Source organism: Vombatus ursinus, unplaced genomic scaffold, assembly GCF_900497805.2.
Source record: "Vombatus ursinus unplaced genomic scaffold, bare-nosed wombat genome assembly UNPS02013088.1, whole genome shotgun sequence".
Taxonomy (NCBI): Eukaryota; Metazoa; Chordata; class Mammalia; order Diprotodontia; family Vombatidae; genus Vombatus; species Vombatus ursinus.
Window position 1 is genome coordinate 25,984 of NW_020952866.1, and position 24,668 is coordinate 50,651.

The window sequence follows — 24,668 nt, forward strand, 5'->3', positions numbered from 1 at the left end:
CAATCAACTGTGAGCTTTGGCTAAGCCTCTCCCCTGACACGAGCTCACGTGATCAACCCTCCTTTGGGGAGTGGCGGAAGAATCAAGAGTTGGGACACTCCCCTTCAGACTGCGGCAGAAGTCCGAGCCACTCTCCGAGGCAGACAAGGGCGGGCACGTATACGTGAGCGCGAAGGCGATGACGAGATTCTTTCTCGACGGAGGCTGCGCGATGCGTACGAATTGGACCTCCTACGCTTGCGCAGTGGATTGGGACGGGCGGTTGCTTGTTGGTTGTTGTAGTAACGGGGGAAGCAGCCGTCGGTGGCGGTGGTGAGCCCGGAAAGGGGGCAGGAGGAGGGAAGAAGCGCCCGGCGCAGTCCCTGCCTGCCTGACCCGAACTATGGGAAGATGAGACAGGTACTTGCTGCCGCTGGGCTACTTGGCGCCTTTGGGGACAACCTTGCGGGGAGTTGTGCTTTCCCACCGGACTGGGCTATGGGAAGCCCTTGAGACAAGTGCCTGGTTTCCGGGCGCGTCTCAGGATAGTAGCGGCCACCGTCTTTGATTTTCCTTCTGTCAAATCAATTGTAGGCCCTTCTTGGGTCCCGGGGTGGGGGTTGGCGTGGGAACGGAGGACTTCCAGACGAGAAAGCTTCGCAGCTGGTCACTCCAGGACCTTAGTTTCGACGCCGAGGGTCGTCATGAAACTCTCCTGGAGTTCGCAGGGGGAGGCAGGGAACTGTCCTGGGCAGACCCGGCGAGGAAAGGGAGCTCCAGATCTCACGTTCATCACTGGAAAGTTCAGCCCTGGAAAGTAGCTAGTGCAAAGCACTCCCCGCCTGCAGACGAGCTGAGACTCGGAGTGACTCGCCCATGGAGACGTCTCTCTGTGACCTCCCCTCTTCCTAACTTTCCTTTTAATGTCGAGTGTGGCTTGTGCCATCCTTGACCCCTCACTGTTTCCCCCGCCGTGTGCAGTCTTAGTTGTCAAGTCCTCCATCTCTGGTAATCAACAACCCCCCCCCCCCCCCACTTCTCTGATACTGCAGCCCCATCTCTCATCACTTCACATCTGGATTATGGCAGTAATAGCCTGCACCTTGGCTTCCCTGCCCCAATTCTGCCTCCCGATGCAGTCTGTCTTTCATTGAGCTGTCAGATTTATCTTTCTAAGCTCGCCTGACCATATCACTCCCTCCCCCACCCCATGTAGGAAACTCCAGTGGCTCCCTAGTACCTCCAGGATCAAATATAAAATCAAATATAAAAATATAAAAGTTTGGCTTTTAAAGTCCTCATAACCTGACCCCTTTTCACCTTTCCAGTCTGCTTTTATTTTAGTCCCCTTCATATACTAGGCTATCCAGTGACACTGCCTCCCACACTCCTAAGGTTCTTCAATTAATTTGGGCATTTACACTCAACCCCTTCCACCCCCCCCCCCCCCCGCCCGAAAATCCCCCTTTTTCCCTTTCTGCCTGCTAGCTTCCCTGACTTCCTTCAAGGCTCAGCCAGAGTCCCATCTTTGGCAAGAAGCCTTTCCCAGCCTTCTTTAATCTTAACGCTTTCCCTCTGAAACTACTCCCAATTTATCTTGTATGTATCTTGCTTGTACATAGTTCTTTGCAAGTTGTCTTCCCCATTAGACTGTGAACTCTTTTAGGGCAAGGACTGTCTTTTGCCTTTCTTCATATCCCCAGCCCTTAGCACAGTGCCTGACACGTAATAGATACTTAAATTGGAGTTAAATTTACTAGTAAATGTCAGAGCTTGAACTCATATTCGAGCTAGTTGACACAGTGGATAGAGTGCTGGGCTTGGAGTCAAGAAGACTTGAGTTCAAATACAGCTGCAGACACTTAATAGCTCTGACCTTGGGCAAAACATTAACTGCTGTTTGCCTCAGTTTTCTCATCTGTAAAATGGGGATAAAAATAACACTTGCCTCCCAGGGTGGTTATGAGGATCACATAAAATAATAGTTGTGCTTAGCAGAGTCTTATATGTTAGTTATTATTATTAATTCAAGTTGTCTCACTCCTATTCCAACACTTTCTATTACATTAGGTTCAGCATTCAGCGTGGTTCAGTTGAAAGAGCTGGGGACATAGGTTCTAGTCTCTGTTTTACCACAAACTTGCTACATGACTGAGTAAATTACTTCACTGGGCCTCATTTTCCACCTCTTTGAAATGAGAAGCTTGGCCTAGATGATCTCCAAAGTCTATTCCATCTTTAATATTCTTTGATTCTACATATCTTTTTCTGGGAGATTCTGTAAGGACATAAAACCCTCTATCAGGAATTTATTTATAGTATGGAGAGAAAGATTGTTTAAAGAATGACAAGGTCTCATATGGAATTTCCAGAATGAATAATTTAGGAAATTATTCTTTGGGCCAGATTGCAATATTTGTACTTTGTCACATAATATAGCCGTCTTGCCAGTCTCATTAAAATCTTGTTGGAAATTTTGATTTTGAAATAAGTAGATTTAAGGTAAAATTTCTTTGTAATCCAGATCAACACCTGTGGGTTTAGCAGAGAAGGACAGTTTTAAAATATATTTGATATTGCAGCGTGGGGAATAGAAAGAGCTGTAGATTTGGAATCAGGAGAATTGTATTTGAATTCTGACTTTTTCATTTACCTCCCATGTGAAGTATGGTAACTGACTTAACTTTTCAAGGTCTCTGTTACCTCATCTATAAAAATGGAGGGATTGAATTATTTACTAAGGTACCTTCCAGTTTGAAATGTAATGTATGACATGTAATGATTTTTCAACCTTATGATTAAGCCTGGGTTTTTTTCCCCCCAACACTATACCTGTTGAATTTATTTTACTGGCATAATGGGGTAATTTTGTTGTCAGAGTGCTTGCCATAGAAATATTCCAGAGGAATAATGCTGGACATGTTAAGGAAATAGCTTTACGAGTGTATTTGAGTTCTGATTAGTTTTGTTTTGCAGGTAGGTTAGGTCCTACCTGCAGCAGTTCTGTCATATTTGCTCAGTTAACACTACCCAAACTCTGTACACCTGTGTCCTTTCTGTAGTACATGTTAACTAAATTTTAGAGCAAAAGAAAGAGAAGCTCAAACTAAATAACTTTTAAAATATGTATATCATAATATACTACTTTTGAGATCACTTTTCATTTTTGTAACACGTAGGAAACTCGTCATTGCTCTATAATTTAAGCTTCTAGAGGTCTGGGTCCATGTTGCCTATATATGTGGCATAGCACGTAGGATATTTTACATATTTAACAAGTAGATCACTATACCCTTTTTCAGAGGAACTGGCTTCCTTTTTGTTGTCTGAAGGTATTTTTCTTGTTAATTATTTTAGGAAACTGTGCCACCCAGATTGTTTGATCTAGTGAGCCAGCAAAGAAAGGTCTCTGAGGCCCCCGTCTGCTGACTGCATGAAAAGCCCTAAAGGAAATGCCAGTCGTGATGGCCCGGGACCTGGAGGAAACAGCATCATCCTCAGAAGACGAGGAGGTGGCAAGCCAAGAGTAAGTAATAGCTAGCAGCCTTTAGCCGGTGGATAAATACAGATTATGGAGTCTGCTAAGCTTATTGTTTTCATCTGTTTCATATTACCCAACTTCAGTTTTAACTTCTTTGGTCAGTCTAGATAAAAATCTTATTCTTAGATCCCTTTTAGTTTCCAGAAGTGGGATAAAGACATGTACTTTTTGAGAGCTCTGGACTTCTGTTGATAAATTTTCTCTAGCATATAGTGTATATACCTTTGAGATTTTGATCTGAGTTAGGGTTCCATGAGACCAGTGGATCATTTTGAGAAGTAGGTCTCTAAACTGTGTGTCATCATTTTATGCTTCATCTTTTCAAAGGTCTCCATACTCATAAATTAAACCATGAAAGACCAAGTGATTTTTTCCAAGGTCACAAAGTAAGGTAGGAAGACTAAAGACTAAAACCCTAATATTTCTGCTTTTTCCTAGTCAGTTGGGTCATATTAATTTGTAGAGTTCTTTTAGGGAGAGGTGGATTATTTAATTATTGGATCATTAAATTATTTGACCCATGTCATTACTACTACTACTATTACTACTACTACTACTACTACTCCTACTACTACCACCATTATTACTACTGATAACATTTATATAGTACCTACTATGTGCCAGGCATTGTGCTAAGCACTTTTAAAAATATCTCATTTTTGCTCAGAACAACCCTGGGAGGTAGGTGCTATTATTATCCCTATTTTACAGATGAGAAAACTGAGGCAAACAGAAGTTAAGTGACTTGCCCAGGGTCACATAGCTAAATCTGACATTTCAATCTCTGAAATTTCTCAGGTATATTCTTTTCTGAAGTGGGGACTCTAATATTTAAGTGAAGTAGATCTTAAAATTGTAGCCTTTTGCAAGGAAATCACCCATTCCTGAAATGATTTTGAAAAATTTGTTTAGACCTCTAAGGTTCAGGATTCTAGGCTACTTAATATGAACAAAGATAACAGAGTCTTAGTCACTTTCACTCCAGGATGTTTATGTCCTCATCTTACTTCTTCCTGTCACCTTTTTGTTCCTTTAGTATTGTCTCTTTGACTATCTCATGAAGTCTTTTATTCTGTTTTAAGAATTATTGATTTACTTCAGAACCATTCAATATATCAATGTACTCAGAGGTTAGGTCTTTCTAGGTATTTGCAAGAGAATATCTACAAATCTATCCCAACTTATTTTTGAGGTTAAATTGACACCAGGTTTACAAATTTAATTTTGACTAAAGTTAGCTATTAGCTTATCTCAAACCCTTTTGTATACCCTGTTGTATTGACATTGTCTTTATTCACTTTTCTTCAGATTGTGTTATAAGACTAAGAGAGGAAGGGAAGGTTGAATTGGTAGTTAACTCCAAATCACCTTAAAATTTCATTGAGCTTGGGGACTTCTAGTCCACTCCTGTACTATTAAATACTAACTTTCTTCTACTGCAGTCAAGTCTGTGAGATTCATATGGTAGTTGGGATCCACATGGGAGATAAATCCACATGAGAGATGAGATCTGGGAAGTTTCCATCACACCAACTTTCTCTTTAGATCCATGGAACTGATTTATTCAAAAGCTACCTAGTTGGCATTTCTCTTACCCATGGCTAGCAAATCCTGAATTACTGTTCCTATAATCTCTGTCATTCAGAACTACTAAGAGGGCAGATAGGTCATGCAGTGGATAAGAGTGCTGGACCTGGAGTAAGGAAGACCTGAGTTCAATACTGCCTCAGATACTTAGTAGCTATGTGACTCTGGGCAAGTCATTTAATCTCTCAGAGCCTCAGCATCTGTCTCACGGGGTTGTGAGATCCCAATGAAATATATATTTTGTGTTTTAGAAACCTTAAATCACTGTATAAATGCAAGCTATTATTATTAAATATTAGCTACTTCCTTGGGCAAAAATTATTTTCTTCTCCTACATCTTCACATACTATCATTCCTGTCTGTGGCCAAGTTAGTCCCCCATCTCCCCATTCCTATTTTCCTACATCTTTCACTGTATCCTCTGGAACCCTCATTTTTTTTTTAGGAGGTGGGGTAGAACCAGACCTGTGATTTCACTGGTATAGGTAATTATGAGAAATCTCCTTCTACAAATGTAGAGTGGCACCTAGTCTGAAACTTTTAGTGTTTTAGAGGTGCTTTGGGCAAATGCCCAAGATCACACAGCTAAATCTTCCTGACTCTGAGGCCAGCTATCCACTCACTACACCAGGTACCTTTCACCCATATTCAATTGTTAAGAAATTCCCATCCATTCTTAGTCTTTTCCATCTTGTCACTAACTAAAACCTTGATTTCTTCTGAATACAGCGAATCCCTAGCTGCCTTCTCCTATGCTGGTTAATCCTTTTCCAATGTTCCCTTTAGTTAAAGGTCTAGAAGGAGATGTCAGCATATTATTTGTTTCTTATTGTCATTTTCACACCAAAATTACTTAAAGATTCAACTTTAATTCCATATATTAAGTGCCTCTTTGTGTAAGGCACCATAGTATATTGGATGGAGAGCCAGCTTTGGAGTCACGTAGGCTTGGCTTTCAGTCCTGTCTCTGACTCACACTAGTTGTGTAAATACAGGCAATTCATTTAATCTCTTAGTGCCCTAGGCAGCTTTCTAAGACTTTTAAGTTACATATCAAGAGTTATTACTTTCCATCTGTGGAAGAAGATTCCACATCTGTAGTTCTCTACAATGAAATCACAGTTCTGGGGTGGGGAGTGTATCAGTGGAAATATGAGGCATTGTGCACGGTACCAGTGACACAGAGTCAGAAACAAAACCCTGCTGTCTGATTATGTTACCCAGTTGGTGCCAGCTCCTGGCTTGGAAGTTATTTGCTTACATTCCTCAGAGACTTAGTACTTGACTTTTAGTCTTCCTTTATTCTCTAACTTCTGCTATCATTATCAGTGCCTTTAGGATTCATGTTGATAATCTTCTTCAACTCCCATGATCACTTTCAGCATTATTTGAAATTGTGCCACTTCTAAGAGCCTGAACACCACAATTCCCTTCTCTGCTCATAGTCTCTTACCTTTCTAATCTCACACCGACCCAATGAACCTCTTGAACCTGCTCCTCATCTTCACCTTGACCTCTGGTCCCTCAAACCTTTTCTGCTCTCCAACTGACTTCATTGCTTCTTTTTGTAGTTTCCTGATTTTAACAAGGCATTGGCCTCCACTCTTGAATTCCTTGCCCTTTTATCCTTTCATTTTTCCTCCCCTACTAATCCCTAATACTGGGTCATTCCTGCCATTTGTCTTCCCTGCACTTGTATTTCTGAGCTAGTAATTGTTGCTAGAGGAAGCCAGGATTGAAATTGTGCTGTTTCTCTCTCCCGTTAGATTGTAATTGAGGTTAGGGACTATTTGATTTTGCTTTTTGGTATCCCCAGTTCCTGAAATAGTGTCTTCACATCACAGGCTTTTAATATGTGTCTATTTAATTAAATTGACTTTCAAATCTGCTATTAAATTGGACCATAAATCCCTTCCTGTTTATATAGATTCATTCTAATTCAATAAGGATTTATTAAGCACCTATTGAGTTTGAGACACTGTTTGAGATTAGTGGGGATACAAAACCCAAAGTGAAATAATAATCCCTTTTCTTAAGGAGCTCTGTCTGACCTATAGTCTAGTTTCATGAATCTTATGGTAAATAGTCATTGACTTCTTTGGAAAAGTTGACCTTCATTATACAAACTATTGGAATTGTGGGGCTTTAATCCTGTTAAGACAGGTAATTTGATCTGAATATTTCTGACTAGGGACATCTTTTTTATGTCTATTCTTGTCCCTCGCCTTTATTAAAATAGTGCTAATTGCTTGTTACTCTGGAGTCCAGAGTCTGGACCATGAGCATAAAAAAGCTTAGGCAGCTAAGGGGACATTCTTTGCTTCAGTTAACATAAGTAAGTAGTCATCTCTGTGTTTTGCTTGAGGTGTCAGGATATAAATTTATTGCTATTGCTACGGACACATTCATACTAGGACTTGATATGAAATCAAAGTGAAATTAGTGAATCTGAAGTGAAATTTAGTGAAATTTTAGTCACTAAAATTTTTGATTTCTTAAAGCTATATTTATGGGACAGCTAGGTGGCACAGTGGATAGAGCACTGGCCCTGGAGTCTGGAGGACCTGAGTTCAAATCTGGCCTCAGAGACATAACACTTACTAGCTGTGTGACCCTGGGCAAGTCACTTAACCCCCATTGCCCAACCAAAAAGACAAAAAAAAAAAGGCTGTATTTGTGTGATTTATATAAAGGTGATGGTGATTATTAACAATCATTTGAGTGCTTAGTGTGTGCGAGGGACTGTGCTAAACACTGTTAGAGATAACAATAGCTTATGTTTATATAATGTTTTAGGGTTACAGGACATTTTCACTTGCATATATCATCTTGCTTGATTTTCACACCAGCTCTAAGAAGTACAGGTAGTATGGATTTTGTGCCCATTTTACAGATGAGTGAACTGAGTCTCCAAGAGCTTACATCTCATAGCTGTCCAGAGTCACTTGGCTGCAAAGTAGTAGATCTGGGGCAGAAGATATTCTAACTCTTAAAGAGCAGGCCGACTGCTTGGGAAGATCAGATGTATAAAGGCAATTACAACACAAAGTTGCACATAAGACGTGCCAAATGATGGCTTCAAAGAGGGGAGAAATCACTATGGTCTAGTCTTACCAGGAAGGCTTTGTGGAGGAATTGTAACTTAGATAATTAGAGAAAAGCAGGGAGGGCTTTTATGTCAAGGGTAATAATGCAAGCAATGAGACAGAGGCAGGTACATGAGTGATTCACATCTTCATCTTTTAGGCATTATTCCTCTGTATTCACTTAAGTTCCTCCTGCTTAACAATGAAGTACTCTCAAATCTATTTTTTGTTTATGAATATTTTTCCATCTTTGAATTTTATAGAATTACCCTGTTGTTTAGATAGCACAATAGTGCCAGTCTGTAACTAGTGATAGATTTGGCAATGCCTAGCTTGTCTCCAAAGCCTGTGCCCAAGCTTTGTAGGAAAGTGCACCTGCTTGTCTTTTTTTCCTTCAAACTCTGGCTTCAAAACACAGGCCAAGGTTAAAAACATAACAAACCCCAAATGTTCTTGTTTGCCAAAAAAAAAAAATCACCTTAAAATCCCACTTTGTCATAGATGGTCATTTTTACCCCAGTCAAAGAGCAAAAACAATAAGCATCCACATTCCATCTCTAGAAAGCTAACTAGGATTGGTGCCCACATTGCTTTCTTTACTAAGCAGCTGCTGGCACTTTGCCCTGAAAGCTGTTCTACTTCCAAGAATGGTAATCCTGGCAGCCAGAATTTTAGGTGTGGATCCTTTTGTGCTTAGTTTGGGAGTGAGAATATTGGCATTAAGACTCAGGGGTATGGACTTTAATAAGGAGTTGGAGGTGTGCAAGTTCTGCTATTAATGCCACGCGTGTTGCAGACTTTTAAATTAAAAACAGTATGAAGTTTTGTTCTAATGTCCTCATCTTTGTATGAATAGGCTAGCTCACTTTTCCCAAAGAGTCCTGTTTGCTTTTCAAATCTAGACATTGAAGGCACAGAACAAGATGAGAATTTAATTGGGGACATTGAATTTTACAATTATTGAGTTGAAAAGGACCTCAGAAGTCATCTAGTCTAACTTACTCCCAGAAAGGAATTACCCTCTACAACATCTCTGACAAATAGGCATCTAGTCTTCATTTAAAGACCTTTAGTAACAGGGAACTTCTCATCTCTTAAATTGGTACATTTCCTTTTAGAGCAGCTTTAATTGTTAGGAAGTTTTCTCTTATTTTAAGACGTCTCCTTCTGTAATTTCTACCCATTGATCATAGTCATGCCTTCTGGAGCCAATCAGAACAAGTCTGATACCTCTTCCACATAATAAATACCACCAGATGTTTGGAGAATACTTTTCTGGTCCTTCCTCCCTTATGTACTCAAAGCTTTTCTTCTCTAAGCTAAATATCTTCTGTCTTTTAAAAGAACTTCTTTTTAAAAAATAGATTTTTATTAGTATCTTTTGTTTTTACTTTGCCTAGAATTTCCCTTTGGGGCCCTCTATATGGCACAGTGGATAGAGCACCAGGCCTGGAGTCAGAAAGACCTGAGTTTGAATCTGGCCTCAGACATTTACTAGATGTGTGACTCTGGCGAAGTCACTTAACCCTTTTTTTCTCAGTTTCCTTATCAGTAAAATGAACTGGAGAGGGAAATGGCAAACCACTGCAATGTCTCTGAAGAAAACCCCACATGAGGTCATAAAGAGTCAGACACAACTGACATGACTAAACAACAACAATAACAAAATAATTTCCCCTTGTATTCCTTCTTTTCTCCCCCTTCCCAGATGCTCTCCCTTATAACAAAGAGTTTCATCATAGCTTCTTATGGCCTTGTTTGAGTCTCCTCATTATTATGATTGTGTGACATAAACTATGAGTACTAGTGATGCACAGAGGCTGTCCACTTGTCATTCCTTGCTTTTGACACATGACCTCCTTTTTTTCTCATACTTGATGTTATCCCATGTACCTGTCCTTGGCACATATTGACTCTTGGATCATAGACAGGTCTCTTATTTCTAGTGTTGATAACATCTCTAAGTCTATTAGATTTTTTTTATATTTAAAAATTTTTTTTTTCTAATTTTTATTTTCAGTTCCAAATTCTCTTTTCCCCTTCTCCTCTCCTCCCTTACCCAATGAGAAGGCAATAAAAACATAATGCATTACTAATGTGTATAGTCATGTAAAACAAATTCCTAAATTAGCCATTTCCAAAAACATGCTTTAATCAGCACTTTGAGTCCATCACTTCTCTATATGGTGGTGGATAGCATATTTCATTATGAGTCCTTTGAAACTGTGGTTGGTTATTCTCTTGATTAGAGTTATTGAGTCTTTCTTAGTTGGTTGTCCTCATGATATTATTTTATAAATTGTTCTGGTTCTGCTCATGTTATTCTGCATCAGTTCATATAAATTTTCCCAATTTTTTCTGAAACCATTCCCTTCATTTCTTTGTTGTTCACTTGTTTCAGTCATGTCTGACTCTTCATGACTCCATTTGAAGTTTTCTCGACAAAGATACTGGAGTGGTTTGCCATTTCCTTCTCCAGCTCATTTTACAGATGAGGAAACTTAGGCAAATAGGGGTAAGTGATTTGCTCAGGGTCACACAACTAGTAAGTGTCTGAGGCTAGATTTGAACTCAGGAAGATTAGTCTTCCTGACTCCAGGACCAACACTCTATCCATTGTGCCAACTAGCTGCCTCATCATTTCTTAGCACAATAGTATCCCATCATATTCATATATCATACCTTGTTTATCATATCTTGCCATTTCCTAAATGATAGGCATCCCATCAGTTTTTCAGTTTGTTGCTACCACAGAAAGAGCTGTTATAAATATTTTTGTACAGATGGGAGAGTCAAAGGGTGTGCACAGGTTAGTGGCTTTCAGGGCACAGTTCCAGATTACTTTCCAGAATGTTTGGACCAGTTCACGAGTTCACAGATCTACCAACAGTGCATTAGAGAACCTGTTTTCCCACAACCTCTCTAGCATTTGTCATTTTCCTTTTTTGTCAGCTTAGCCAAGTTATAGTATTTAAGAGTCATTTTAAGAGTCGTTTACGTTTTTCTAATTATTAGTTATTTAGAGCATTTTTTAACATGGCTCTTGATAGCATGGATTTCTTCTTCTGAAAACTTACCTATTTATATCCTTTGACTTTCAATTGGGGAATGGTTCTTATTCTTATAAATTTGACTAAGTTTCCTATATATCTTAGAAATGAGACTTTTCAGACAAACTTGCTGCAAAATATTTTATACCTCTCCCCCTCCACACCCTCCCCCCGTCCTGCTTCTCTTCTAATTTTAGCAGCATTGGTTTTGTTTATGTAAAAACTTCTTAATTTTATGTAATTGAAATTGTCTATTTTAACTTGCTGTAAACCTCTCTTTCTCTTGTTTGGTCATGAACTCTTTCTTTATCCATAGATCTAACAGGTTTTGTAAGACTACAAGCTGATTAACAGGTTCCTGTCTACATTGGTAGAGGGAATTCCTATATCAGAAGTTCCATGTAGGTCCAGTCCTGTCTCATCCCAAATACTGTAGGTAATTCATCACTGAAAATATGCTTTAAGCTACTGTGCCCCACCATCTCTTTCTCTGTTGTCCTTTGGACTACTTGAAATTTTGATTCTTTGATTCTTTGATTCTAATTCTATTTTGGGCCAATCTCATTGTCCGTCTGTGAGCTAATTCCAGGTCATAGGATCATAGATTTAGAGCAGGAGAAGACCTTAGAGGTCATCAAATCCAACCTTCTTATTTTACAAATGGGGAACTGAGGCACAAAAAGGTTAAGATATATGTACTAACTCAAAGGATCGCCCACATAATTACATGTCATAGCTTGGACTTCTGCTCAATGTATTTAACACAATATTAGCTTTAAACAGGAACATCTACATCATTCATTTTCCATTTGTGCCATTTGTACATATTTTATGACAGTGGCAAATAACTCAGTTGTTTTATACTTAGATTGACAGAGGTTGGTTGAACAATTACTTATTACTCAATAAGCATTCATTAAGCTCTTGCTGTGTGCCAGGCACTGTCCTAAGCAGCTGTAAGTAATAATGATAAATAATATAATAATAATGATAAGTAATGATAAAGGAATCTTGTATGACTTTAACCTATGTATGAGATTTGGAGGAGAAATTTTAAGCTGTCATTTTGTTCTGCCATGTCAAACACTTTTTTTCCCCTAATCAACAAACAGTAACTGTGATGCAGGAGGATCTTATATTTTGTGCACTTTTCACTCAGTTGTGTGACTAAATATGTGGTCTACTATAGAGAATCATCTGTAAAGCCCCTCTGTTCCCTTTTCATATTTTCATTAAGAAAAACATCAATACCTATATAGAGCTTTCTCCTGAAGATTAGAGAGTAGGCATAGGGGTTGTAGTTATTTGTGCCTCCTTGGTCCTTTTTGAGTAATGGTACTATTCATCTTTAAAATTTGTTGTCGTCTTGTCAGCTTTATCTATGAAACAATCTCATTCCGTCAATGTACTCTACTCAAAGCCTTTCAAGTATGGTAGAAGCAGCCATGTTCTGCTGGTACAGCCATGAAGAACTCATGGTTCCTACCACACCACGATTGAAATACTGAAGTAGACTGTGATAGAGGACAGTAACTGTATAAAGAAAGAACTATAATGTATAACGTAAGAACCATAAATTAAACGTATTTAGCACTTGAGGGTTTACAAAACATTCATCCCACAAAATGCCCTGTGATGTAAGTAGTACAAGTGTCATCTCCATTTTCCGGAGGAGGAAATTAAAACCCAGAGAAGTCAAGTGACCATTTCACTTGAGCTACTTTTTAACCACGTCTTTCCCAAATCTACAGTTGATTTTCTTGAGCGCAAATGCAGGACTTTACAGTTATCTCTATTAAATTTCATTTTAGCTTCAGTCTATCATTCCAGCCCATTGAGTAACATTTTGCCATGCAATATATCCCTCCCAGCTTTGGGTCATAGTTGTGATCAGCATGTCATTTGTGTCTTCATATATGCTGTTGATAAAAATATCAGCCAAACAGGTCTATGGACAGATTCTTGCAGCACTCAACCAGAGATGGAACCACCTCCAATTTGACAGAGATTCATTGGTCTACACTCTTTAGATCCAGTTAGTCAACTCATTCAAAATCCTTTTAGCTGTTTATTCTTTCTTTTTCACCTCTTTTACCTTGTCTACAAGGACAAGGAGAACCTTTGTCATATTTGACATAATATTTTGTTATTAAAATCCGGCCATACTCTGTCTATGTTGTTAGTCTAGTAATTATCAAAAAAAGAAATAATGAGGTTGGGGGAGCATGACTTATAAACATTTTTGATATAGTATTATTTCTTCCCTGTTCTGCCTTATTAATGTTATAAGTGTACTTGGATTTTCATCCCTGTTCTGGAATGAGGAAAATCCTTTAAAATTCCATTTATTTTGTGAAGAAAAATTCCAAAGAATTCTGGATTTTTTAAAGAATATTTCCTTCTAAAATGCTCTCCACATCCTGAGAAAGAATTTTAGAATCTGAATGTAGATGTAAGCATACTATTTGCTCTCTCTTTTTGTTGTTGTTTTGTTTTGTTTCTTCTTTCTTGTGGTTCCTCCCATTGGTTCTAATTCTTCTTTATAGCATGACGAATGTGAAAATATGTTTAATGTATGTGTAGAGCCTGTATCAGATTGCGTACTGTCTTAGGGAGGGGGAGAAAATTTAAAACTCAAAATCTTATGGAAGTGAATGTTGAAAACTAAAAATAAATTAGTTTAAAAAAAAAAAAACAAACCCAAACCAAACCACCACAAACAAACAAACAAGAGTGTTTCCTACTTCAGAATTCTTTGGAATGACACCTAACGCCTTAGGATTGATTATGCTGAGTATTTTCCCAAGGATAATTCAGATTGAGTCAGAGCCTTAGTTCTATATTAGAAGAAAACAGAAGTTGTTTTATTTGCTTCCTCTAAAAAAGGTATTGTCTAATGTAATGCAGAATTTAAGTGAAAGTATTTGAAGTCAAATAAGGTTCATGGGTTCACAGGTCTGGACTGGAAAGGATGTCATGAAGCTGCCCAGTCCAACGTGGTTCTTTTTACAGTTTTTTGGCGTGGGATCTTAGGGTAACTCATTGTGTTGATTTATAAGGAAGAATGAATGTGAGAGCTAAAGAGATGTACGAACTATGGTTTGTGTACTCAAAAAACCTAGTTTTTTTGGTATGGTAACCAATAGTTATTTTTATTGTTTTAAGGGATCATCCCTGCATTATGTGGACAGGAGGCTGCAGGAGAATTCCTGTCTTAGTGTTCCATGCAGAGGCCATTCTGACAAAGGACAATAACATTCGAGTAATTGGAGGTAGGTGTTATTGCTGGTACCTTGTTTATCCTTCTGTGACATTCCTGAGCATTCTTGTAATACCTCGCCTTGCAGAAGCTGAGATTACGTAGAGGTAGGAAAGAAGACTTTCTGTGTGACAATTATTTTGATATTCCGTGTTTGAAATGATTTTTCATCTCAGACTACTTTTCCCATCTCATGTTCTCTTGTCACTGTCTAATGCTGTAAGTGTCATAATTAGTCTGTAGATATCTACAGACTAACCTATTACTGTTTGGTGGTATGAAAGAGATTTTTCCCCCTTAAATGGAATTTAAACTCTGTTCTTGAAGTGGTAGGAAGCTCTTTAAAGTCTCTAATCTCCTAACAGTAAGATGGGTTCAGGGGAGGGTCACTATCTACTTGTGGGATTTGAAACCTCTGGACTTATACTTCCTCCTAATCTTTCTAGCTCATTAATGGGACATTGCTTAAAGGGACTTAGTTCAGTAGTATCAGCTGAAAATAGAGGAACTGAAATTTTGCTACTGTTTGTTAAGAAGCTTTATCTTGATGTGACATTAAATATACTGAAATTTAAAATTAAAAACACATTTTTCACATTGCACAACAATCAATAAACACCTACTAGAGGAAAAAAAAAACCCATCACATTCTTAACCTGCCTTTGCTTGAATGTTCAAATGATCACTTGTATTCTGTAGCAATAGACAGACCTCTTAAAATTTGGATGCCCATAGGAAACTCATCATCCTGCCAGATCACATCAGATTTGGTCCTCATACCTCTTCAGTACACTCTGCTCATGTTTGGAGTGAACTCCTCTCAAAACCTCCATTTAAGGAGGATATCAGTCCACCTCTCAAAACTTCCTTTTAAGGAGGATATCAGTTCAGCCATTTCTTCATTTCCACTCAACTGTATGGCTTTGGACTTCTTCAGCATGCCCCCATGCTCGATACCTCCTTCCTCTTTTCATTTTCCTTTCATGTGTTGTCTTCCCTTGGTAGATTGCAAACTGCTCGAGGGCAAAGATTGTCTTTCTTTTTTTATTTATATCTCCAAGGCTTAGCATAATGCCTGACTACGTAGTAGGTGCATAATACATGTTTGTTGACTGCCTGCTGACTAACATGTCCACTCTTCACCTGCAAAATGAGAGGATTGGACTTCTAGCTCTGGATACTATGATTCTGTAATGGGGCTGACATGTCTAGACAGTAATTCTGTCTTGAAAAATCTAGGGGTATTCGTGAAATAAGTTACCACTGATATGGAAGCCATGAAAGCTAATGCATTCTTAGGTTGTACTAAGAGAGTCATAGGGTCTTGTACTAGGGAGGTAAGTAGTCCTGCTAAGCCCAATCCTGATCAGACCAAATCTGAGTATATTCAGTTCTGAGTACCATATTTTGGGAACAATGTTGATTAGTGCTTGTATATGGGATTTTAGTTCCAGTATGGGTTGTGCTATGTGTTTGAGGTCCCTTCCAATTCTCATATTTTTGTATTTCTGTGGAAAGTTGTACTTTATAGTTATTGGGAAAAAATTTCATTCAACAAATATGTTGTGACTCTAACCAGGGGAGTCTCTTCTCATTTTTTTTTTTTGGTGAGGCAGTTGGGATTAAGTGACTTGCCCAGAGTCACACAGCTAGTGAATGTTATGTGTCTGAGGTTGGATTTGAACTCAGGTCCTTCAGACTCCAGGGCCGGTGCTCTATCCACTGCAACACCTAGCTGCCCCGTCTCTTCTCATTTTACAGTCCCCTTTCTCTACGCATTATTCCTTTAACTTAAAAAAGAATACACTAAACTACTTTTCAAAAGTTCTATACTTGGGAGTCTTATGTTTCTGGCAGTCCTTTTCATTATACTGACAAATTCAAGTAGCTTATTGTTTAATTATTTCCTTCCTTAGTGAAAAGAACAATTTTGTTGACTCTTTACCCCAGTTGCTTTGTAGTTTTCTGAGTTCTTCTTTGTGTAGTCTTGTGATTTCTGTAGTGCTGTGTTTGACTCAGACTCTGTATCTGAGAACTATCAGGACAGTTCGTCACCTTGTGATTAAATCCCCTGAGAAACAGGTCTAGATTTTTTTGTTCCTTTTCTTTTTACTCTTTTTGTCATGTGTCCCATATTAGATATCAACATTGTTTTTTATCTTTCTGTTTTTGTATCAATGCTTTAAAAATTCAATGTTGTATTAAGCTTCACTACTCTCAAATATTTTTATAGGGTATTGTTTCTTTCCTATTCTGCTTCATTAATACTTTATATCTCTTCCATTTTACAATAGTATGTTCTTGAAAAATTGTGTATGTAGTGAATTTATATAAATTAGCTTGTGTTTTAGGCAACCAATGCTTGTTGACTTTATTGTGAAATGCACTAAGAAAATCCTCTGTTTGAATCAATAGTCAAGAAATCTTTTTTTTTTTTTTAAAGCAGAGATTCCTGTTATAATGTGGCAATCAACAAATAGCTTACCTGTTTTGTATCTCTGGATTTTTTTATGAAATAAATCTCTTAAAGCAGGGCATATGTGTTCTATCATATAGATGTATGTGAGTATGGTGTGCTAGTATGTCACATTTCAAAATTTTAGTCTTTTCATATAATTTTTTCATTCTTTTTTTCCATACTGTGTGTATGTGAAGACTTAAAATCCTTTAAAATCCCACTGCTTCCTGTTCATATACTTGTTCATGTGCTTTTATATGGACAGATTACTCATTCATTGTTACAGTTTTTACTTTAGCAGTTTTAAGAGCTTTTGGTAAGAGACTCTGTGCATGCTTTTATTTCTGGGTCTTGTCAGTTGGAGGGTAGGAAGGAGGTGAAAATTTTATGGTATCAGTAAGACTGGCCTTGGAAGGATGTGAACTGGGAAGTAACATACTTAATGGTTTGGTAGCGGCACAATGGGGTGTCATATCTTAATAGATGAGAATGTAAGGCTGGGATTGTGGTTCTTGACCAGTGGTATGAAGCACTTCTACACTTTTTAAAAGAGATGTCAATATTTTTTTTGGGTGGCATGTTCCATTGCCATAAGATCCTAGAATTTAAAGTTGTAAAGGGACCTTAGGGACTGTCTAGTCATTTTGTAGTAGAGTAAATGGAGGCCTAAAGAAGTTAAGCAATCTGCCCAAAGTAGAAAAAAAAAATGGAATGTGGGCTCCTTTGAGGCAGGCTTTGTCTCTGTGTCCATGGTCCCTAGCATACACCCTTGCTCTGACATATTTGTACTTAATAAAATATCTGTTAAGTGAATGTGAGCAAAGCAAGTAACAACACTGGGTCCTCTGACTCCAAGTCTAGTGCTCTTTTCACCACCCCCACAGGCTTATGTGAAAGTCATTAATGAAGAACGTCTTGGTCTGTGCTGCCACATCCATCTCACCTCCACCTTTAGAGATGCATCTTCTGCTTGGGCTAGGATTGTATCCAGGAGGAAGAAGAAGAGTCTCTGTGCTCCCTGGAGAGGAGGCAGCTCCATCAGTCAATGTCCTGAGAGAGACTTACTTCCACCAAAGCTAAGGATGAATGTAGTCATCGATTCTACTGTGTCATGAGCACTCACGTTACAGTCTACAAAGACTGACTGCTGCCACCCACTTTCTTGTAACTTTATTCCAAAGGTAGCATTGAAAGTTATCATTGGAAACACACAATATTTTCAGACTTTAAAGTTTTATTTCATGCATTTAGAGCAAAGCAATTGCTTCACTTTTCATTCCATATTTCCTGTGTCCAGCACTTGGCCAGCCCAACTTCTGGTTTAACTTGAAGTGCTTGGTCAGCAGCAGCAGAAGGAATGTAAATCCACATGCCTGTATTATAATTCCCTGTTGGGTAACAGAAGTGAGACATTTTGTTAGCTGTTCCTGTGTCTCTTCACTGCTGTATCACCTGGTTAAGTTGCAGCTTGGCGATGATGGTTCGATCCTTTTTAGCATTTTTTCTTGGTTCCTAAGCACTGGGTTTTCTTTTCTACTTAAAAAAAAATCTGAGCTAACATATTATAAGAACAACTGAATATGAAGATCTAGCACAAAGGGTATTACTATAAAATAATGAGACTTTTTCTCTTGTACTTTATATGATCTCTCTCCTTAGCCACATCTTTTGTGTGTGTGTGCGTGTTTGTGTATAAATTTACTGTGGCACTTCTATAAGTTCTTCAAGAGATCTGTGATTTTTATCAGTATGGGTACTAATTCTACCAATGCAGATTACAACCTTTTGCCATAATAGATGAACTTCATGAATTTCTATGGCCAAAAAATTGTCCCTGTCTATCCTTTTTAGTGAGGATACTCTCTGAAGTTAGGCTGGCACATAGGTGGCAGACACACAGTTTGACATGAGGCTTAATAGGACCAGATACAGCTTGTGCTCTTCTTGCATACTGTTAGAGGATCCAGGGCTACCTTGATGTTTCACAGAGCCTCTTGAATAGGACTTTGGAGTTACAGTAGCTAATTTACCATACATTTAATGATATAAAGAATCATTATTGTGTTCCATCATAATTTAGCACAATTAATAATCAGCTTATATAACTGGAATTAATAATACTTTTACACAATCCAGTACCATTGTAAGTTTTTTCTTTTCATTTTGTTAATTTTCCAGTAACTATAATTGATGTTTTTTTTTACAATTTTCTCATCACAATTTTCTCTCCTTCCTGATTCTTAAAACTCTCATCCTCTGGGGATGAGGTATTTCCTTCATTCTGCTTCATCCATCAAGACAGTCCATGTCATACTACTTCCCATTCTTTGGTGCTTAGGCTTTAGGAAGCAGAAATAGTTGAACATCAGACTATTGATTACTTACCTAATTGTGGTGGGTATTGTGGATGGGCCAGCTGCATGATCTCTGCATTCTAACAAAAAAAACAAAAAGAAAAGAAATCAGTTTAGCAAAACTAAACAACCCATCAACTGAGTCTGACATTTTATTATATAGTATTCTATGCCCATTGTCCCCACTTCTCTCAATGAAGGAAGAGTGATACATTTTCTCTTTTATCATGTAATATATTCTTAATAAGTCTGGGTTGGTAGACTCAGGGACAGACTTGGTCATTACAGTTACACAATATTCAGTTTGGAACTTTTTGTTTTTTTCCATTTACGTTGTTGTAGTCATTGTGTGTATTGTTTTCCTGAGTCTACTTATTTTACTCTGCATCATTTCAGACAAATCCTATGCTTATTTAAATTCTTCATTATTTCTCAGCAATATTCCACTATATTTATGTGCCATAATTTTTTTGGCCATTATCCAAATGGACCTATAGATGAATTTCGAATGTATATATCCAGCCTGAAAAGCTTTCTCTTAACTCTAGTCCCACATTGCCAGCTGCCTACTGGACATCTTTTCTTGGAGATCCAGTGGACACCTTAAGTTCAGTGTATCCAAAGTGGAATTCATTATCTCTTATTCCTTAAACCTATTCTTTTTCTAAACTTCTCTGTTGAGGGCATTATCTTCCCAGGCTCCTAGGTTCATAACCTCCAAGTCATCCTGGATTCTTTTCTCTCCCCAATCCCTCCAAATTCAATCAGTGCCCAGTGGACATTATGCAACACAGATTTGTAGTGGACCTCTTAAGAAAGGTTGCATGACTTTTTCCACCTTTGTTTAGCAGCAGATTTGTAGAAGTGAAGGGAGCAGATGGTGGGAATGCTCTGAGGCTGAAGTTTGTCAGGGCACAATTGGCAATATGATAAGGGATTTAACATCTCAAGAGAAGAGGATGGTATGAGGTTGAATTGGTTCACCCAGAGGTCAGGATGGGGAAAGGAGAAGAATATGGCTAGTGCAAGGGTGATGGCCTCAGAGAGAACTGAGAAATTGAGAGATTGGAAGTCTTGGTGTGGACAAAGAGCAGAGTTTGGTATTAGAAGGAAGAGGGAGAGAGTTGGAAAGCCAGTAGATTGTGATCAGACAAGGGAATTTGAGAGTTCCTGAACAAGAAGATTGTGCATTTGTAGGTGATGATAAGATCATTAAATGTATGACTATCTCTGAGTGTAGCTGAGGTTATGTGAAGGTGAAAGTCATTAGAAATGAGCAGGCTGAGTAACTGGGAAGTAAAGGTATTTGAGGGAGTATTAATATAAGTATTGATATATGAGGCCGGGAATTGAGGAGGAGAGAGATTGTTAGCCAGGTACCGAACTCACTAAGGAAGGAAGGAAAGGGAGTGTCCTGGAGGTCTGTAGAGAGCAGCTACCAGAATTTTATTGGGTGGTACGTGTAGACTGTATAGACTTCAAAGGAGGTGAGGTTATTGATTAATGGTGATAGGAGGAGAACTTGGAAGTGGTAATGAGGAGCAAGGAGGGTTCTAACTCCCCCATCTCAATCAATGAACTTAGGGGAGTGAGTTAAAGTACAGCCGGTGCTGAACAGAATGACCAAGGAACCAACTGAACGTAGGTCTCAATGAAAGCCATGAAATAGAAAGTGTGAGAAAGGAAAAGATTTGAAATGAAACGAAGTTTGTTGCCTATGGAGCAGCCATTCTGGAGGGTACAGTGGTTGCAACTTTGGGGTGAGTATATTTAAGGGGATGATAATATGGTATTGGATATTGGGGAAGAGGATTTAAATGATGATCTGTAAGGGTACAAAATCACTGGTATGTGGAGGGCAAGACCATGTGGGAATTTGTTAATCATTACTTGAAAAATTTAAAGAGATTTTTGAAGTCAATCATATTGTCTGACCTAAGGGTGGAGTCCTTTCAGAATCTGAGGCAGTTTAGGCCAGCTGGAAAAACTTGGGACAAGAGTGGTTTTACTCTTCTTCCCCATAGCAGAAGACTGGGCTGGAAGCATGATGGAGTGGCACCCTCTCCCAACACCTCAGCATGGAGAGACTGATTAGATGGAATGGCTCTTCTCCTATTCCTGCAGGAGACTGGAGATCAGGCAAGAAATGCATAGATACGATGTAAAGAATCCAGTTTAAAATCCCAGGGAAGGCTGGAGATCAGGCAGGAGATGTGTACAGCCAAATGGAAGGCCCCCTGCCATTCCTCTTTACACTCCTTCTGGAGGTCATGGTGCTGCAAGATGGAAGGTATGCCTCCTGGCCTGCCAGAGGCTAGCAATCAGGTAGGAAACGTGCGCAGCAGCACCACGATAGAAAGAGTGCAGCCAGATGGAAGGCCCCTGGCCTCTCCTCTTTATACTCAATCCAATTTTATAGCATCAGCTCTTTTTTTTTTTCTATCTACTTGGCCACCACTTTAGTTCAGGCCCTCATCATCTGTTGCCTAGACTATTGTAATAGCTTCTTCTTGGTTTCCCTGCTTTCATCATCACCCGTCTTCAATCCTTCTTCCGCACAGCTACTATAAATAGCAGTCGTATGGCACAGGTCTGACCATGTCACTCTCACGTTCAGAAATCGTCAGTGGTTCCCATTTGCCTTTAGGATAAAATTAAAGCTCCACAGACTGCATTTAAGAACCTCCATAACCTGGTTTCTGCTTACCTGTCCAGTTTTATTTCATATTTGCTTCCCCCACAAACTCCATGTTCTGGCGCCATGGCACACTAGAGATGACTTTCCTGTTCCCCCAGCCCTGTCCTCATGTCTGAAATACCCTCATTTCTCCATCTTCTACTCAGAATTCTTGTCTTCTTCAAATCTTAGCTCAGGTGCTACCTCTTCCAGAGGCTCCCTATATTATCTATTATGTGTTATATACCTCCAGTAGAATGTAAAGGCCTTGAAAGCCAGACAGTCCATTTTTGTCTTGGCTTCTCTGATGATTAGCACAGTGCCTTATGCAGATTAAGCACAGATGCTTAATAAATGTTTGTTGTTGAATTGAAATCTAGTCCACCCTGCTTGTTTTGTTCTTGAGGATTCTGGATTCCAGAGAAAAGGAGAGGGACTCACCTAAGATTACACAACTAGACAGTAGCTGAGCCAAGACTTATTAAACCCAGGCCTTCTGGTCCCGAGATCTGTACTTTTTCAACTGTACAACTGTATTTCCTTTAAACCAACAGATCCACTTCCTTCAACAGAATCATCCCCTCTATTATAGACTACTTAAAACCTCTAGATTAATTTAATAAAATCATAGAATCTTAGACTTAGAATGGACCTCAGGGGTCATGTAGTCCGACCCCAAACCAAAGCCGAAATTCCTTCTATATTTCTCCAGTGGGTGATCAATCACCAGGTTTGGTTTTTTTTTGTTTTTGTTTTTGTTTTTTGAAGACCTCAGTGCCTTTTGGAGGTAGCCCCATTCTACTTTTAGATAGCTTTATTTGCTCCTTAAGTTCCTGTAGCTTCCACTCATTTATCTAAGTTCTTCTCTGTGACACAACTAGAATAAATTTAGCCTTTTTTACATATGAAAACTCTATGCTTGAAGATAGCTATCATGTCACCTAAGTAATTTCTTCTTCAGACTAACCATCCCTAGGTCCTTCAGTGAAGCTTCTTTTGACATGATTTCTAATTCCTTCACTATTCTACTTAATGTCTTCTGGTTTAGGTCCAACTTGTTAATGTTATTCCTAAAATATGATACCCATAATTGGGTATAGTATTCCAGATGTTATCTAAAAAAGCAGAATATAGTAAGACTTTCACTTTTTTTCGCCATGGACACTATACTTTTGTTCTCTATTATACAGTTGACTCATATTAAGCATTTAGGCAATCAAAATTCACAGGTCTTTTTCACATGAACTGTTACCTAGCTCTACCCTCATCCATCCTATGCTTATGCAGTTGATTTTTTGAAACCAACTGCAGGACTTTATATTTATTCCTTTTAAGTTTAATTTTATTAAATTTGGTCTGTTGTTTCAGGCTGTCTTTTCATATCCTGATTCTGTTTTTCATTGTATTACCATCCCTACTTGCTGTGTGACTTTTGAGAGTTTAATGTAGATGTCTTTATGTTTTTAAAGCATTAATAAAAATTTCATCAGAACAAGGCCAAAGCCAGAGTCTTGAAGTACTCCATTAGAGAGCCTTCTTGAAATGTATAACTGGCTATAAGACTGTATCTAAAGATTATTTGTTAAAAGATTGATGTTTATCTAGAGAGACGTCTTTAGTAGTATCTCATAACACTGTCAACAACCCTCTCCTGTTCAGTGTTTTTATCAGAGGCTTGAGTGAAGACCCACTAGGAAGACCTCGTGTCCTGTGCTTGATTGTATCTATGATTCTATTCATTCAGGTGTTCCCACTAACAATGTAGATCATAACCTTGTGAAATATTTTCCAGTTGGCAGCTGTACCTGCCCATCCTATAGTATTCTTTCCCATGCCCTTCAGCAGGTTTACCCCAGGGTCTATCCAACATGCATGGAGGTCTTCCTCCTGACATTATAAGTGGGTATCAGGAGAATCCAAAAGCTATTCATTAGACCAGCCCATCTTGCTATTTCTTTTCTGTTAAATAATTCCTTAATGACATCCTTTACTCCTTTTTTTCTTTTTAGCTCTTCATTGGTTACATATTTCACAACCATCATGTACTTTTCCATGGCCCTCTCTATGATTCTTGTATTTAGTGCCTTGATGTTCTAGATATCATTACAGTAAAAAAAAAAAATTCTCATAAACGTTTGTATTGAAAATGAATCTTTGCTGCTACGGGAAGATTTGGAGTGGGTAAAAGTGCTTGGCAGTTTTCTGAAAGCAATCCAACCTGTTAGCCTCCTCCTTTTAAACTCTGGGCCTAGCTCATTGTCCATCTGTACTGTCTGTCCCCGATATACGTGTTGTTGGACAAATTTTATAGGAGATTCAGATGCATCTGATGTTGAAATCTGGGCAATAGACATGCTTTTTCTATTGGGTCTTTCTGTTGTGGATGGATAAGCCACACTCTTTTGAGTGATTATAAAGCTCTTCCAGGAGGCTCTTCAATGTCTCAGAACTTGATGCAATCAACACCGTGAGAGTCACTGAGGATTTTTTTGAATAGGGAATTGAAATGGCCAGCATTGTGTTTTAGGAATATTCATTGGCACCAGTGTAGATGATGGATTGGAAGGGTGAGACTGGAATCAGGAATGTCAAATGAGGATGCAATTGCAATTGAGAACTCTTTTAAAAATTGAAGGTTTGTTGCATGGAGAAAGGATTTAGAGTTACTGGGGCAACT

At 38.6% G+C, this 24,668-nt stretch overlaps 1 protein-coding gene across 1 annotated transcript; it reads left to right on the plus strand.

The window, feature by feature from the left end:
* Positions 1 to 271: 271 nt before the first annotated feature.
* LOC114040408 (tubulin polyglutamylase TTLL5-like) lies at positions 272 to 21,409 on the plus strand. Its single transcript, XM_027858503.1, has 4 exons — positions 272 to 399; positions 3,337 to 3,505; positions 14,409 to 14,515; positions 21,339 to 21,409. The coding sequence occupies exons 2-4, from the start codon at positions 3,432 to 3,434 to the stop codon at positions 21,407 to 21,409; spliced, it is 252 nt and encodes an 83-aa protein (XP_027714304.1). The 5' UTR covers positions 272 to 399; positions 3,337 to 3,431.
* The last annotated feature ends 3,259 nt before the right edge of the window (positions 21,410 to 24,668 follow it).

Excerpts from the sequence above, each read along its gene's own strand:
- LOC114040408 (XM_027858503.1), top strand. The coding sequence starts at position 3,432 with ATGCCAGTCGTGATGGCCCGGGACCTGGAGGAAACAGCATCATCCTCA. Across the intron at positions 3,506-14,408 it reads GAGGAGGTGGCAAGCCAAGA|GGATCATCCCTGCATTATGT; the intron begins GTAAGTAATAGC and ends TATTGTTTTAAG. Across the intron at positions 14,516-21,338 it reads TAACATTCGAGTAATTGGAG|CAGAAGACTGGGCTGGAAGC; the intron begins GTAGGTGTTATT and ends TCTTCCCCATAG.